Source organism: Helianthus annuus, chromosome 4 (genome assembly GCF_002127325.2).
Source record: "Helianthus annuus cultivar XRQ/B chromosome 4, HanXRQr2.0-SUNRISE, whole genome shotgun sequence".
NCBI classification, from domain to species: Eukaryota; Viridiplantae; Streptophyta; class Magnoliopsida; order Asterales; family Asteraceae; genus Helianthus; species Helianthus annuus.
This window is the reverse complement of record NC_035436.2, coordinates 78,071,324-78,087,710: the sequence shown is the minus strand read 5'-3', so window position 1 is coordinate 78,087,710 and position 16,387 is coordinate 78,071,324. Positions and strand designations below refer to the sequence as shown.

The 16,387-nt window shown below is 37.5% G+C and overlaps 4 protein-coding genes across 5 annotated transcripts; 2 read left to right on the top strand and 2 right to left on the bottom strand.

The window, feature by feature from the left end:
- Window positions 1-1,436: 1,436 nt before the first annotated feature.
- On the bottom strand, window positions 1,437-1,929 carry LOC110933510. The gene is made up of 2 exons (XM_022176729.1): window positions 1,752-1,929; window positions 1,437-1,684 (listed from the first exon to the last, which is right to left on the bottom strand). Exons 1-2 carry the CDS (start codon window positions 1,927-1,929, stop codon window positions 1,437-1,439), a joined length of 426 nt encoding a protein of 141 aa, XP_022032421.1.
- A 1,209-nt stretch (window positions 1,930-3,138) lies between these two features.
- LOC110936625 (non-specific phospholipase C1) lies at window positions 3,139-5,907 on the top strand. The gene is made up of 3 exons (XM_022179028.2): window positions 3,139-4,310; window positions 4,789-4,965; window positions 5,356-5,907. Exons 1-3 carry the CDS (start codon window positions 3,215-3,217, stop codon window positions 5,649-5,651), a joined length of 1,569 nt encoding a protein of 522 aa, XP_022034720.1. The 5' UTR covers window positions 3,139-3,214; the 3' UTR covers window positions 5,652-5,907.
- A 752-nt stretch (window positions 5,908-6,659) lies between these two features.
- On the top strand, window positions 6,660-7,280 carry LOC110933509. The gene has a single exon (XM_022176728.1). It carries the CDS (start codon window positions 6,660-6,662, stop codon window positions 7,278-7,280), a length of 621 nt encoding a protein of 206 aa, XP_022032420.1.
- Window positions 7,281-7,495: 215 nt separating this feature from the next.
- On the bottom strand, window positions 7,496-10,520 carry LOC110936624 (E3 ubiquitin-protein ligase AIRP2). 2 transcript variants are annotated; one of them, XM_035988958.1, is made up of 6 exons: window positions 10,260-10,520; window positions 9,311-9,522; window positions 9,058-9,208; window positions 8,907-8,973; window positions 8,582-8,816; window positions 7,496-7,911 (listed from the first exon to the last, which is right to left on the bottom strand). In XM_035988958.1, exons 2-6 carry the CDS (start codon window positions 9,364-9,366, stop codon window positions 7,701-7,703), a joined length of 720 nt encoding a protein of 239 aa, XP_035844851.1. In that variant the 5' UTR covers window positions 9,367-9,522; window positions 10,260-10,520; the 3' UTR covers window positions 7,496-7,700. The 2 variants fall into 2 exon arrangements, with proteins under 2 accessions (XP_035844851.1, XP_022034718.1); XM_022179026.2 differs by lacking the exon at window positions 9,311-9,522 and having other exon boundaries at window positions 10,260-10,517.
- Between the last annotated feature and the right edge of the window lie 5,867 nt (window positions 10,521-16,387).

The window sequence follows — 16,387 nt, the reverse complement described above, 5'->3', positions numbered from 1 at the left end:
GTTAGAAGTGATCAGTTACTGTTGACTTATGAGGAGTGGGAAGCTAGAAAAAAGGAAGGGTGCGATCGAGGCAAAGGAACGACCGAGTCTAGTCAAAGAGGTCGGGGTCGCGGTCGAGGAAAAATCGGGGGTCAAGACAAAGACAAGGAACCGAATCAAAAACCAAAGAAGGACCGTTCTAAGATAAGGTGTTTTCGATGTGATGAATTAGGGCATTTTTCTTCGGATTGTTCTACACGTAAAAAGGACGAGGACGAGGAAGAGGAAAACAATCTTATTCAAAGGGTTGAACCGGTTCTTTACTTGCAAACACACTTTCAAGAGACTAATGATGTGTTTCTAGACGAGGAAAGGATTATTCCAAGGATGTATGCTTCGAGCCCAAGTGAACTCAATACATGGTTTCTTGACAACGGGGCGAGTAACCACATGACGGGTAAAAAAGAGTGGTTCACGAATCTCGATCACAACATCAAGGGAAAAGTGAAGTTTGGAGACGGGTCATGCGTAGAGATTAAAGGACAAGGGATGGTCATCTTGGAAGGAAAATCTGGGGAACAAAGGGTGTTGCGCGATGTTTATTATATACCTGCACTTGAAAGTAATATAATAAGCATTGGTCAGTTGGACGAGAGAGGGTACAAGATCGCAATCCAAGACGGTATACTTTGGATGTTTGAGCAAGACGGCACTTTGCTAATGAAGGTACCTCGTTCACCTAATCGCATTTACAAGATTAATCTTGTGGTTGTATCTCCAGTTTGCATACAGACTAAAGATGACAAGGCTGAAAATAGCGACCAACCAGTCTCTATTGTGACAGAAGTTAGCGACCAAACAGATCAATCAGCAACAGGAATCAGCGACCAATCTGGGCAGTCAGCGACACAGCAGACATATAGCGACCAGACTGATCAGTTAGCGACAGAATCTGACCAGTCAGCGACAGAATCTGATCAGCCAGTGACAGCTTTTAGCGACGAGTCTGCGACAGATCAGTTTTTCAGCAATTCAATAGGTAAATGGATGCTCGGTTTATCAAATGAAGAGACAAGTTTGAAAGTCGAGAACTTATTGCGGGACAAAATTAAAGTGGAACACGTGAGCGGAGATTTACAACGGGCCGACATCCTTACTAAAGTCTTGGCACGGTTGAAGTTCATCGAGATGAGAGGACTCATTGGTGTCACAAGATTAGGGGGGTGATTGTTAGTCTAATCTTGTGTAAGTTCGGGTAAAAAGTGACCGACTTACAAAGCTCGGGTAAAAAGTGACCGAGTCATAAACTTAGGGGTTTTTTTGAGTTAGTTTTTTAATCCTAATTTGAGTCAAAATAGGTTTCTTGTTTAGGTTATATATAATGGAATTTATGTAACCAGTTGTAACCAATTATCAATAAAGGAGTTTTGATTCAATACGTTCTTTGGTATCCAATTCTAACACAAAGCGTCGGCCACTGTCCCGTACGCCAGTTGGCGAATGGCCGCAGTACACTTTTGTAACGTGGTAAACCCTTCATAATTTCGAGCATCAGGTCGTTGCGTGAAAAACGGGTCTAGCCCCGCCAAATCATTAGTAATCCGTGTGAATAAGCGGCGACTCATTCGGAACCTGCGCCTGAAAATGTCGGCGTTGTAAAGTGGTTCATCCAAAAAATAATCGTTCACCAATTTCTCGTGCGCTCCTGTCGTATAAAATATATAAGTACGAGTTAAAAAAAATAAGGACAATGAAATTTTGTAATGAAAAACCTTGGCGGTCTCTGTTAATCCGTATTCGTGTGGCAATAACATTTTCAGACGAGAAGTCTTCCTCTTCCTCTTCCTCTTCTTCTTCGATTAGAATCTGTCCCGCCCGTAGTACAGCGTTTGCGAAAAACATCTCCTCTTCGTCATCCGAAGATGAGGGCCACCAAGGATTAGAAGTCATTGTGGATGAAAAGATATTTTTTTTTTATAAAAGTAGGGAGAAAATGGTATAAAAGTGAGAGGGTTTTGGGTTGAAAGTGGGGAAATAATGGTGAAAATAGGTGATTTTATAGAAAAAGGAATTTTTTTTTATTAAATAATGCCGTTGATCAACGGCTACTTTTCAAACATTTGAATCGGCTGACCCGGCTGTGGGTCGCCGGGTGTGGTGGGCCGAGCCCCAATGGGGCGGTGTGGGGGTCCGGCGCCGGACCTAGTCGGACATCAGCCGGCCCCCATACCTTCCAGTCTTATAAGTATTCAAAATCATTTAATAAATCAAATAAAAATTAGAAATATTCAAAATCATTAATTATCCTCTAGCTTTTGCTTTCCGATGGCATGTGATTAAACAAGTTTCTATAATCTATAAACCCCCTTTCACTTTTTCTTTTGGTTAATACTCTTTTTGTATTTTCCTCATTCTAGGTTTATAGAGTTATATTGAGAAGAATCCAGCCAAGGAACAACTGACCTTTTAAGTGTATAATGGTGAAATGTATAAAGGTTTGGAGAACGAATTATGGAACATGGAAGAATCAAACGAACAAGGGATGCGTTATGGGCCGATTTGGATAGGGGCATTTGTCATCCAATCGTCGCTTCATCTTTTTACTTTTGTTTGTCAAAAATGTCGCGAGACAGTGTCAAAATTTTATGCGATGCTACCATCAAGATTAAATACCATATATTAGAATTAATAAAATCCATGAAAGGCGGACGACCCCATCAGGACCACCTAGCTCCGCCCTTTTCTATTAAGTGTCAATGACCGACACTCATCTCAATCGTCACGAATTGCTTGCTCAGTGCTCACTATTGTCTAACTTGCATAACCATCCCATAGATGATTGCTCGAATGATCTCGTTCGTCACAAAATGTTTCTTCACTAACTATCGTTAGCATCTGCTTAAACATCAATGAACGTTCATAAACCCGTCACAACTATCGTAACTCCCAACAATATTTAATGTTGTTACTTCTACCAACTCAAACAACTTTTCTTAACCTACTATTTATCCTCGACATTAGTTACATGATATCAAATTCAAGTACATATAACTTATGTACTATATTGCAAACTTTTCAAACTTTGTAGCACCAATTTCACATACTTCAAACTTGGGGTAAAACTTTATAAATTCCTTGAATATATCTTCTTGTATTGCTTGCTTGCTCCCTCAACCACACTACCCTTTACTTCCACCGTCAACCACCATAACACCACCGCAACTCACCGGAAAACATGAATATCCGGCAACCCCTATTCACCGTTTTCATCTTCATCCACCTCATACCCCTAAATTCTATCCCTGTACACAAAAAAAACCACGAAATCACTGGACCCATCAAAACCCTTGTCGTTTTAGTCATGGAAAACCGTTCATTCGATCACATGCTCGGTTGGCTCAAGAAAACCCGACCCGACATCGACGGGCTTACAGGATCCGAATACAACCGTGTCAACGCCACCGACGCCACGTCACCCAAAGTCTTCGTCTCCGACGACGCCATTTTTGTAGACTCCGACCCGGGTCACTCAATTCAAGCTATCCGAGAACAAATATTCGGATCCAACGAAACCCGACCCGACCCGGCTCCGATGTCCGGGTTTGTCCAGCAGGCGAACTCGATGGGCATAGACGGGTTGAACCATACCGTCATGAGCGGGTTCAAACCCGAGCTGTTACCGAGTTACACCACGTTAGCGAATGAGTTCGCTGTGTTCGACCGGTGGTTCGCCGCGGTTCCCGGTTCGACCCAACCGAACCGGTTATATGTTCACTCGGCTACTTCACACGGAGCTTCAAGTAACGTGCGGAAAGATCTAATAAACGGTTATCCTCAAAAAACTGTTTTTGATTTGTTGGACGAAAATGCCCTTACGTTTGGGATATATTACCAAAATATCCCTGCCACTTTGTTTTTTAAAAGTTTGAGGAAACTTAAGTTTGCTTTTAATTTTCATGAATATGATTTAAAATTTAAATATGATGCTAAGAGGGGGAAACTACCAAACTATGTGGTGGTGGAGCAACGGTATTTTGATGTGAAGGTTTTTCCGGCTAACGATGATCATCCGTCGCATGATGTGGCGATCGGGCAGGCGTTTGTGAAGGAGGTTTACGAGACGTTGAGGGCGAGTCCACAATGGGATGAGATGGCTTTGTTGATTACTTATGATGAGCATGGTGGGTTTTATGATCATGTGCCTACGCCTCTTGATCATGTTCCGAATCCGGATGGGATTAATGGTCCTGAACCGTATTATTTTCAGTTTGATCGGTTAGGGGTTCGGGTTCCTACGTTTTTGGTTTCGCCTTGGATTGAAAAGGGCACAGGTGAGTTTTTTTAATATGTATGTTGTTTTTCTGATGTGGCATGATTCGAACCGGCCCTTGACGGGTTTGCTTGACATGTGTTGAACCTGGCTAGTTTTTGACAAGTTGAGGTTGAGCCAGTGAACCCGGGCATGGTTAGACCAGTTTTAGTTAATTTTTTCCTTGTGCGAAAATATTCTTTTTAGAATATAAGATTTGAATTTGGAACCTATATGTACATATGAAAGTGTTTGTTACCATAAAAATCGTATTATATAACTAATTTTCAAAAAAAAAATTCTGTTTCTTTCTATTTAAAAAGAAATGTATTTCTTTATGCTTATAAATATAAAGAAGGTGCAGTGTAATTTATAAATATTTTATAAATTAGATATGACGTAATTTGATTTTTAAATCCGGTTCAATGGTCTCAGTGATCTAACCAGTGAACGAGTAGTGATCTGAGCTGAGTTTGAATATGATCGATCGTTAATTGCAGTGATCCATGAACCGAATGGACCGACACCGTATTCACAGTTTGAGCATTCTTCTATCGCGGCAACTGTAAAGAAACTCTTCAATTTAGATTCCGATTACTTGACCAAGCGCGATGAGTGGGCTGGCACCTTTGAGAGTTACTTCAACCTTCGTAGTACTCCACGTGAGGATTGTCCAGGTAACCGCGTCAACATTATCTTAGATCATAAATTTTGTAGTTAATTGCTTTTTATTGCACTCCGGATGTTAAACGGGTCATGTTTATGAACCATTTAACGTGAAATTTTATTGTATTTTTTACTTATTAATACTAAACAATTACTGACTTGGATTTTAGAACCAAGAATACACATTTATATAAAAAAAATATACATTTAAACCACAAAACTTGATGCTTATTTCAAATGGGTCAACCCGTGAACCACCAAGTTGACCTGAAAACGGGCGCGTTTAACCCAAACCCATTTAAACAAAATCTAAACCTTTGACTTTGGTGTTAGAAATTCGCACCCCGACTCACTCTGCCCTATCTGAATTAAGATTTAAACTTGTTGAAACTTTTATGCAGAACAACTTCCTGAAATCAAGGTGTCACTGAGGCCAAGAGGCCCGAAAGAAGATATGAAACTCACTGAGTTCCAAGTCGAGTTAATTCAGCTCGCGTCCCAGCTCAACGGAGATCATATTCTAAACACATACCCCAATATTGGAAAAAATATGACAGTTGGTGAAGCCCACCGTTACGCACGAGATGCCGTCAAAAGGTTTCTGGAGGCCGGAAGAGCTGCCCTAAGAGCTGGAGCTAATGAATCTACCATTGTTACAATGAGACCCGCTCTCAATAGTCGATCTTCGCAACGGTGATTTCAAAGCTACTAAAAGCTTTGAAACTGTGGGTTGAATATATAGAAATATATACAAGTTTTCTAGTTGCTAACATCGAAAATGTGCAGTGATAGTCATAGTCCCCTCCGTTGGTTACCGTAATGTTGCATTAAGCTACTGGCTTGGAGTGTTTAATGTCGCGACCCGTTTAAAATGTAGATTAAAACTGGAAATTTGTTTATATCGTTTATGCACATGAAGACCCGATAGGATCGTCTAAAATACAATCTTAAGATATGAAATTGCCAAACCGCCCCTAACTGTTATAAAACTAAAAGGACCCAAACGGGTTAGACCATTGTGTCTCTGCTACCTACTCGTTTTCCTACCTTTGCGGCCAACCACCAATGCCAACTACTAATATAACTCCTTAAATAATTTTAGTTTGGATCGTTACTATTGATTTACAGCTAGACTTATGTCGCATATAAAAAATATAGGGGTTTTTCAGTCTAATTTAAACGTCCATCGAACAACAGGGACCCAATTGTTGCAACCGAGCAACGTTTATACTCAAATTGTACTTTGATTTATATAGATTCTTTTTTCAAATAAAATTGTCAATTTTTTTTAGGGCAACGGTACACAACTACTATTAACTACTAAATTACATCAAATTATCTTCGCTTACCATATTTTGCTATTTGTATTCGAATTTTTAGATAAAATTCAAATCCCAGAATCATTTCAACCCGATTCCATCCCGAACCTATTAGATAGATTTTCTTAAAATGGCCCGTCTTGAAATTTTACTCGGAACCTGTATACCCCCTGTTCCATTTCGACAACACGCGAGTCATAGCCAGTTGCATGAGATTTTAATACCAATCTTGTTTATCAAGAGGTCCTACATTTCGTGTTGTTTGATGTTTAATGCTTTAGGGCGTTCTTCTATATAAACACAAAAAAACAACCTTATGCGACATACATGACAATAATATCATGCTTAATCCAATGAGGCAAGATAGATTGGTTTGGCGGACTAGAATGGGTAAGGATGGGGATTATAGTGCAACTATACTGTGGGATGATGTTCGATCGGTGCAAAACGAGGTCCCTTGGGCGGGTTTAGTCTGGTTCTCTCGGTCTATCCCTCGCCAGTCGTTTTTTATGTGGTTACTTGTGAATAAGAAGTTAAAAACTCAGGATATTATGAGTTTATGGCAATCTTTGGGTGATACCAATTTCAATCTCATGTGCTGCTCGCTCTGTACGTCGGGTCCTGAGTCGCACGACCACTTGTTTTTCGAGTGCCCCTTTGCCGAGCAGGTTTGGGATGGTGTTAAAGGAAGAGCTGGTATGGAGATGGTTCAGAATAAATGGGATAGTATTTTTGATCATTTGTTGCAGGTTTCCAATTCCAGAAATGCTAGACACGTTATTGGGAAGCTAGTTGTCGCTGCTGCTGCTTACTTTGTTTGGCAGGAAAGGAATCAAAGACTTTTTTCGCCTAAGAGAACCGCGGATCAGCTTGTGGAGGTAATCTTAACTACAGTCGGGATAAAGCTTCACTCGATGCGCTTTAAAAGAACGACGCAGGTTAATGCTATCTTGCTGGAATGGAGTCTTCCTCATGGTCTGCTGATGGAAGATGATGATTGCGGCTAATGTTTGAGTCGATAGGAGTTATGTAGTGTGTTTGGTTGTTTAGTGTGTTGGTTGTTTCTTTGGTTTGCATTTGTTTGCTTGTTGACTCTGGTATGGGTTTGTCATGCTAGAGAACCGAGGGATACTCTATTCCTCACTTGTGTTTATTTTGGTTGATTATAAAATTCACCGGGGTAACCCTTTACCCAAAAAAATACATGACAATATTCAAACTATGATCACATAAAATATACGCCGTCGCAACTTAATCTTTATGCATTTACAAATGATCAAGGAGAACAATAGTAAGAATCCTATATAGTTCAGAAAAAAAAAGGGGAACCAAACCAGGATTTACACCTCTAGAAGAACATCCAATTTGTAAGATTATCTACACCTTAAACTAATCTTATATAAACTTTCTTAATTTATAGCCTCTTTTTATCTTAGATGAGAATCACCTGGATCAGATAGGCCAGGTGGCATCATCAGTGGCAACTTCTCTATGTACATAAACAGCCTCTTCTTGTTTTCCTTAGATATCTCACACATATCGACCGTTTCCCCAGCCTCGACGCAAACCCAAAGGTCACTTACTTTTACTTCCTTTAGACTGTCCCTACAAAACGGGCATGATCGGGATCTCTCATGCCTAGAAACACAAAATTTGAACAAGAAGTTATTTATACATCAAATTAAGATTGTGTTTTGGAACAGATAATGCGTAAGGGTATAAACGAGCCAAGCTGCTCATTATCAACTTCAAATCGGCTCGCTAAAAGCTAGAATCAAGCCCAAAAAAGCTTGTTTAATAAACGAGCCCAAGCTTCACTTATCGAGCTTGAGTAGGCTCGCGGGCCTAAACAAGCCCATTATTTACATAATTGAGCATCCGAGCTTCACTTATCGAGCTTGAGTAGGCTCGCGGGCCCAAACAAGCCCATTATTTACATAATTTTATTTAATATATTAAATATACACAATTATTTAATAATAACTATTATATATAAAATTATGACAAAATAACTAAATAATATATGTTATGTTATATATAAAAATTATTATAAATGTATATAATTCAATTAATGAATAATAAACAAGCGGAGCCCGAGCCTGAGCTCTATAGTCGAGCTCAAGCCTTAGAAATAGAGCTCAAAACGAGAGCTTAGGCGAGCTCAGGCTTAGCTTGACTCTTTTACACCCCGAATTATGCGGTATTGAGCAATCAATATCGGATAATCAAATTCCCTGTTTTGAGGCTTTCATTTTGTGGGGTCGGGTCAAAAGAAGGGCAAATAAGATTACGGGTTGTGTATACTTACCAATCCTGAAAGCACCTCAAGCATAACGAATGGCTGCAGTTCGGTAACACCACTTTGCTATTTGTTTCCAAGCAAATCCCACATTCGGTTTCTCTTTCAACGTCAAAATTTGAGAGCTTTCCTTTATCAAAGCAATCCTTACTCGAATACCTCTTTGAGCATATTTCTTTCTGTTTCCTTTCTTCCAAATCGGTTATCCCACCTTGGAGTTGCAATATCGAAGGAAACAGAACATCTGGTCATGTAACATTCACATTTTTAGCGCGATCACGATTTACAACCCGCATTTTAAATTGTTTTCAAAAAAATTGGGATTTTGATTTACCATAAAATTGTTTGAGGCTTGCTTTCCTTTCTTGAATACACATTGTAGTTTTCCCATCAGCAAATGTCTGTTTTGCCCAACATTTTGCAGCAAATTAGCAATCCAGCAAGAAAAAAATAGACTCGATGCAAGGGCGAAAAAGTAATTATACCATATAAATGAAAACCCGAAGCAACCCGAGGGCTCCGGCGATTTTACAATCCATCCAGGGAAAGAGGAAGGAAAACAAATCTACAGCTGGACTGAACGACAGTCGCATTTGAAGGCAAGCTCCATCTTTGTCCCGAGCCGAACTTAAAGCCCTGTGATTGAACACAAACTTCATCAAGATTCAACATAATCAATCAGCAAATTTCACACCAAAAATCTAGAAATTCAAACAAATTGTTTAAGAGTTAATTTACCCAGAACAAGATTTAATCAAGACATCACTATGTCTAATCATTTTATATGCAGACATAATCAAGAACCAGAATGCTGCTGTCTATAACTTTTACTTTTTTTGGTAAAGGGGGCCGCTCATGACTACTCGAGATCTCCTCGCTAGTCGCTTAAAGCTCGAATCAAGCCGAGCTTAAATGAGTTCGAGCCTGAGACCGAGTTTCACTTGTCAAGCCTGCTAAACAAGCTTATTAATTATATAGTTTTATTGTCAGATATATATTTATATAAAATAGGTATGACATACAAAATTATAATTAAAATAACAATATATATACATATATAGGGAGAGATGGAAAGAAAACCCATATTAGTCAAGAAAACAAAAAAAAAACTCAAATGAATAGACCTCTTCTTGTCTAGCGTTACACCTTTTTGTAGGCCATGTGTTACGTGTAACAGCTTTTGAAGACTTTGAGTTTTTTCTGAAAAAGTAAAAGTTGTTACGTAACACGTTACAGCCTCTGGTTGTTACATGTAATAATTCTGTAAAAAAGCGTAACACGTGGCAAAAAGAGTTCCATTAACTAATATTGGTTTTCTTCCTATATATAAAAATTACTGCTATAATTATAAAAATATAAAAATAAATATAAATATGTAATAAAATAATTAGATGTAGAAACAAAGTTAAGCTCTGAGCTCACATAAGTTAAAACAACCGAACGATATTCTGGAGAAGTTTTATCAATAAAAAAATATTAAGAAATGCAAAACTAATTGTAGGCAATTATCCCGGACGGAACATTTCACAAGGGTCAACTAATCCCCTGAAATGATGAAACACCCTAAATCACAAATTAAACAACAAAACCTCATTTTCCCAAATCAACTGTTGCAACAAACTAAAATCATAAGTTTGACTTAACACTTCAAAAATAAAAACAGAGGAATTTTGATGAATATACTTACAGAGTATTAACATGTTGAATATCAGCTTCAAGAGACTTAAGTGAATCCTTAAAATTCTTCCCAATTACCATGATTCAGCTACTATCATCAAATACCCACAAAAAGTTTCACTCAAAATTGATGAAAACACTCAACTCAACTTTAGAATATAATCCTTTTTTTATGTGATGAAGTGGGTTACTGAAAGTGCCGATTTTTTATAGATAGAATCGAAGAACCTTTTTTGGGTAATTTTGTAATGGGAGTTGCTTTTTTCAATTGATTTATCTGGGTCGGGTGCCACCGATATTTTTAAATATCTTTTTTTGTTTTTATTGAAAAAGATTTGTGTTTATCCATTGTAGACACTTATTAATATCTAATTGGTTCTTCGTTTTAGGGGTGATAAAATATCTTGGTGTCCGTACAGAAAATTGTAACTTTAGCCCTTTTAGAATATGGTTTTGGTCTAAAAATGCCCTTAATTGTTTTTCTCTGTGTATTATCGATTTTTTACGACATAAAGATAAGAGAAAAATGCCCGGATAGTCCCTGTGGTTTCGCCTTTTTTCACCTATAGTCCCCAACTTTCTAAAACTACCTGAATAGTCCCCAATTTTTCATTTTTTGTTCCCGGATAGTCCCTGGGTCTAACTTCAGTTACTTTTCTCTGTTAAAATGATGTGAAATGACAAAAATACCCTTTCCTTAAAAGGCCAAACCACAGGGACTATCCGGGTATCTTCTTCATTTTTATTTATAAAACCCCACCACCACACTTCATCTTCAACCTCCACCCACCATCACCCTCCTCCACCCTCCACCACCACCCTGTGAATCATAACCCGCACACCAGACAAAACCCCTATGCCATCTCCTTCCACCGGATTCGTTTGAATTATCACCAAACTGAACCAAACAAAACTAACTCAATGAATGTGCAAACTTCAGCGACTGTAATTAATTCTGCGGCGTTATCGAACTGTTTCGGATTTGATTTACTGATTTCAGACAATGAACAGCAGATTTACTGTTTCTGTTCGAGCGAATAGACTGTATATTAATCTGCAAATAGACTGAACTCTTGACTATGCAAATTCACAGATTTACGCGGATGCGTAAACAACAAGTGACTGAATATGTGCAGAACAGATCCACTGCAACAATACTAATCACAATGTCGATTCACGCTAACTGATCAACAATCTGATCTGTTTCAGATCCGAGCGAATCAATCTTGATTCGTGAATATTATTCTTGTTTCAGATTTACTTGAATATAAACAGACAACTGATTCATACAGATCAATAGAGTGTTTATCTGTGAATATCCAGATCAGTGATTAACACACAAGACTCGGACTTTCAGATTATCAGCAGATAGGACGAATGAACCATGTTTCAACGAATGAACACTGTTTCAAACATCTAAATTCTGTGGATGTATTCGCAATTATTATGCAGATCTATATAACCAGCAACGTTCAGAAGTTGATTCAAACTGAACTGATTTGTTCTAACAGATCTGTTAAAAAAATATTCCTGTTCGCTATCAACAACACTTGTGAAACTGTTTTTAAACAATACTGATATCGACCCTTGCACACAGATTTGTTTTATGCTGATCCGTATGACTGAACCACTTTTAACGAATGAACAACGACAAACCCTGGATGAACAGAACTTCCGAATGGAGACTCTCCGCAGGATGAGCAATGGAATCGAACTGATAAGCTTCAAAAATACCGTCCGGATTATGATTCACAGGATGTGCGGGTTATGATTCATAGGGTGGTTTATGATTCACATGGTGGAGGAGGGTGGAGGTTGAAGATGAAGTGTGGTGGTGGAGTTTTATAAATAAAAATGAAGAAGATGCCCGGATAGTCCCTGTGGTTTGGCCTTTTAAGGAAAGGGTATTTTTGCCATTTCACATCATTTTAACAGAGAAAAGTAACTGAAGTTAGACCCAGGGACTATCCGGGAACAAAAAATGAAAACTTGGGGACTATTCAGGTAATTTTAGAAAGTTGGGGACTATAGGTGAAAAAATGCGAAACCACAGGGACTAACCGGGCATTTTTCTCTAAAGATAACTAGCAAGAATCTAAATTACAAATAAGTACGTACGAATCGATTTGGGGTCGTGCTTTCGGGCAGCAGTGGGGAACGGGTTGGGTACTTTCTTCTGGTTGGACTATTGGGTCCCAGACATACCACTCAACATTATGTTTCCAGCTTTATTTCAGTTAGAATGTGACAAAAAAGTGTTAGTTGCGGATCGGGTTAAGGTTCAAGACGGGGTGAGATATGTTTCTTTTAACTGGGTTCGGTGTCCACATCAACAGCAGGAGATAAAAGAGATGACGGACCTGTCGAGTTTGCTGGAAAAGATTAACATTATGGAAAACATTGATACGTGGAAATGGGTTTCGGATGATTCTGGCTCCTTTTCGGTTAGTGGGCTAAGGCGACTGATGAGGCCCATTCCAAATGGTAATATGAATCAGAACCATTATTGGAATAAATGGTGTCCACTAAAGGTTAATTTTATGACTTGGCGTCTGTTCTTAAACCGGTTACCGACAAAGGAAGTACTCTTGAGACGAAATTTCCAGCTCGCTAATACCGGCTGCGTCTTCTGTGAAGAAGTTGAGGAATCCGCTGATCATCTTTTTGCGGCATGTAGGTATGTTTGGGAAATATGGAAAGAGGTTTTTAAATGGTGCAGAATATCTTCTCCTTTTTTTTCTTTTGTGCGAAAGATGTTCTCGAACTACACAACCATTGCCGCGGCTCGAGAAGGTGGAAAAATGTTGTTTATTCGGTTATCCAGGCGGCGATTTGGTGTATATGGCGAGTGCAGAATGATGCAGTTTTTAACAACAAAAGGGCGACGGTGGTGAACGTGGTAAACGAGATCAAGGTATTGAGTTTTCTTTGGTTGAAATATCGGGCAAAGGCGATATCGCTCACTTGGGAAAATTGGTGTATGTTTGATTTAGTTTGTATGAATGTGTAAACTTTGGTGGATGTAATTGGGTTAACTAATGTTAACCGTTTTTAATATAATACATCTTTTGTTGGCCGTTCAAAAAAAAAAAAAAAACAAATAAGTACGTATGTATGTGGTAATTCCTTTTATGAATATGTAAAAACAAATTTAAATGTTATTATTTAAATTTAAAATGATATATTACTAAATGTTATTATGTAGTTAAGTTGTTAGTTTTTAACTCTTAATATAATCTTAATTGATCAAAAATGACCATGAGTAGTGACGAAGCTTGAAAATTTCCACCGAAGGGGTCGGAAGTCACCGGACCTAAAAATTCTATATAAGTAAATTTTATTTTTATAAAACCGAGGAGTCGAAAACGTATATACCTAAAAAATTCTACACGAAACGTACATACATAACACTACTACCCCTGACTATGAGTAGCTACGATATTATAAGTTTTTTCTTCTTGATTGAATCTGAAGGTGAAGGTTTTGAATACCTTACATTTTATTTTCTATTTTTAGTTGAATTGTAACTAAAATAGTAACATCAATTTGATCAAACTTTCTTTTGGTCGATTTGTCCTAGTCACTTAGCCTTGTCATATGATTATGTGCTAGTAGCATTGAATAATAGCGTATCTTGATTGGTGGTCCAATTTGGTAATTATACCTAGTAATGTCATTGTCTAGAACCTTCAAAAAAATAGGAAAGTTGGTAATTTGGTGGGCAGAAAACCGGTTAAGGACATGCCAATACACCTCATCATGGGTTACCATTATTGTAATATTTGGCTTATGAAAAGAGTTAGTTTAGTAGTTATACTAACATGAATAGATGCGGTTTACATATCACCAAAATCACTTTGTATACCATAAGTGTTATGTTGGTGTCGTATCATTTGCTGTATAAGTTGTACACTGGAGTGTTTTAGAGGGATATATGCAAGTGGACGACAGTACAGGACACATGTTTTAACGGGAGGGCACATTTTTTTGTCGTTGAGATACCATCAGTCGATTGACATATTTAAAAAAAAAGTTTGTAATGGTTCGAGAGGGGGCAAAAGTTATAAGTTCATATTTTAAAGTGTCATTTATCACATATCAGCCTTTGAAATCTTTAGAACAACGTTGGTTGTACATAAGGGTGTGCGAAATAAAATACACTGGATTCGTTTTGCAATTTAGTAATAAAGGCACACCATCAATATTGTAAATTAGCAAACAAACTATACTATTATCGAATTACCTTAGTAACCTAATTATTACAAGGTCAAGAGATTTGTACGTAGGATTATCAAAGATTCATAGTTCACAACTTAGGGTTGTTTGTTTGCTCTTAATGAGACTTTTAATGGTTCAGACCTCTTACTGGTTTAACACTTAATGGTTCAGACTGTTTGTTTCGCGACCAGATGTCTGAATGGTTCAGACATTTGCCTCTGAATGGTTAAGCATTATACTGAATCTGAATAAATAAGAACTCTAATATGAATTGGTAGACATTTGCCTCGGAACGATTAAGCACTATACTGGCTCTTAATGGCTCATACATTGTACTGGTTCCGGACTTAATGCAGTGGCGGATCCAGGGGTATTTTGGGGGTTCCCAGGAACCCCTCGGTTCGGAAAAAAAAAATGAAAAAAATAGTGGAAATATTATATGATTTAAAAAAAAAATAGTGAGAATTAGTGAAAATCTACCAAAAGGAACCCGGTAGAAAAAATTCCTGGATCCGCCACTGACTTAATGGTTCAGACCTTTTACTGGTATAGCACTTAACCATTCAGAAGTTGTCAAATAGCCCCTAACTTATGCATTACTATTTTACTACATCAATAAAGTATAAAGTAACCAATGAGGTGATGGTTCATTGGTAAAGGCAAAGCCTTTAAAACACCTAGATTGGGAAGGGAAGGTTTTGAGTTCAAGTCTCACAGACGACAGATATTAAAGAAATAAACCGTTCAAAAAAAAAAAAGTAAAGTATAGTATAGTATAAAGTAGGGACACTTATCAATGCACACACGGACACACCTACTTGTATAATGTCAACCTTTGCTAACGAAAGAAACTACACCAAAGAACATGATATAGATTTCTATAAAAATTGGATGGGTGTGTAAATCGGACTTCTTTTCAATAATTCATCAAAAGATATAATAAAAGTCTAAAATCTAAAAATATAAATATTTAAAAATCTTATATAAAGAGTAATATATACATGTCATCTAGAAACAAAGATAAACTCTAAAATGAAAGCAAATGAGAAAGATGAATCCTAATCAAAACAAAAATAAACCTAGAAAAACAAAATATATACCAAATAAGACATATTACAAAGATGGTAAATTTTCTCTTTGGCTCTTCGTGCTTATGAACGAAAACATCTTGCTACACACCGTGAACGAAAAATAGGTTTCAAAGTCAAATAAGTCGGAGGTCAAAAGTATGCCATGCATTATTCTCGACAACCACATCAAAAGAGAAACACTTTATGTTGTGCTAAACCTTTTCGATAAACTATCTCTTATTCAAAAAGACGAAGGATCTGAAATTTCACATGTCGCTTTTGGTCTTACGGTTAATTTTCAAAGTCCGAACCCAGTATTATGCTCAAATGAAACTTTTTTATTATTCAAATAATTCAAAACCGAAAAAAAAATATTTAAAGAATATCCTAGAAATTAAATTGGTGATTAACCTATCTACTAAAGAAAGACAAATCCTAATCAAAACAAAATAACTTTTAATCAAACAAGATAAATACAAACCGAATACAACTAGATATATTACAAAATAAGTCTACAAGCTAATAGTAAAGGTGGGAAATGGGTTTGTGTCCAATTTATGAGGGTGAAACATGTGATTATGGGTTAATTGGGGGGTGTGGATCTAGTCTAGAAACCAAAGGCAGCCCATGGGTTTGAATGATGAACGCGGGGCCCACCGGGATTGAATACGAGATTAAATGTTATCCAAATGTTACACGTCGCTGTTGTGTTATCATTAAATGAAAAAGAACTATAAATTTAGTCTACAATAATTTATAAGTATGCAACTTGCACACAACAAATAAAACCATAAATATCAAATAAAGGATTTGTCTGCCACTATTTAGAAAATTAATTTTCGATAATTAA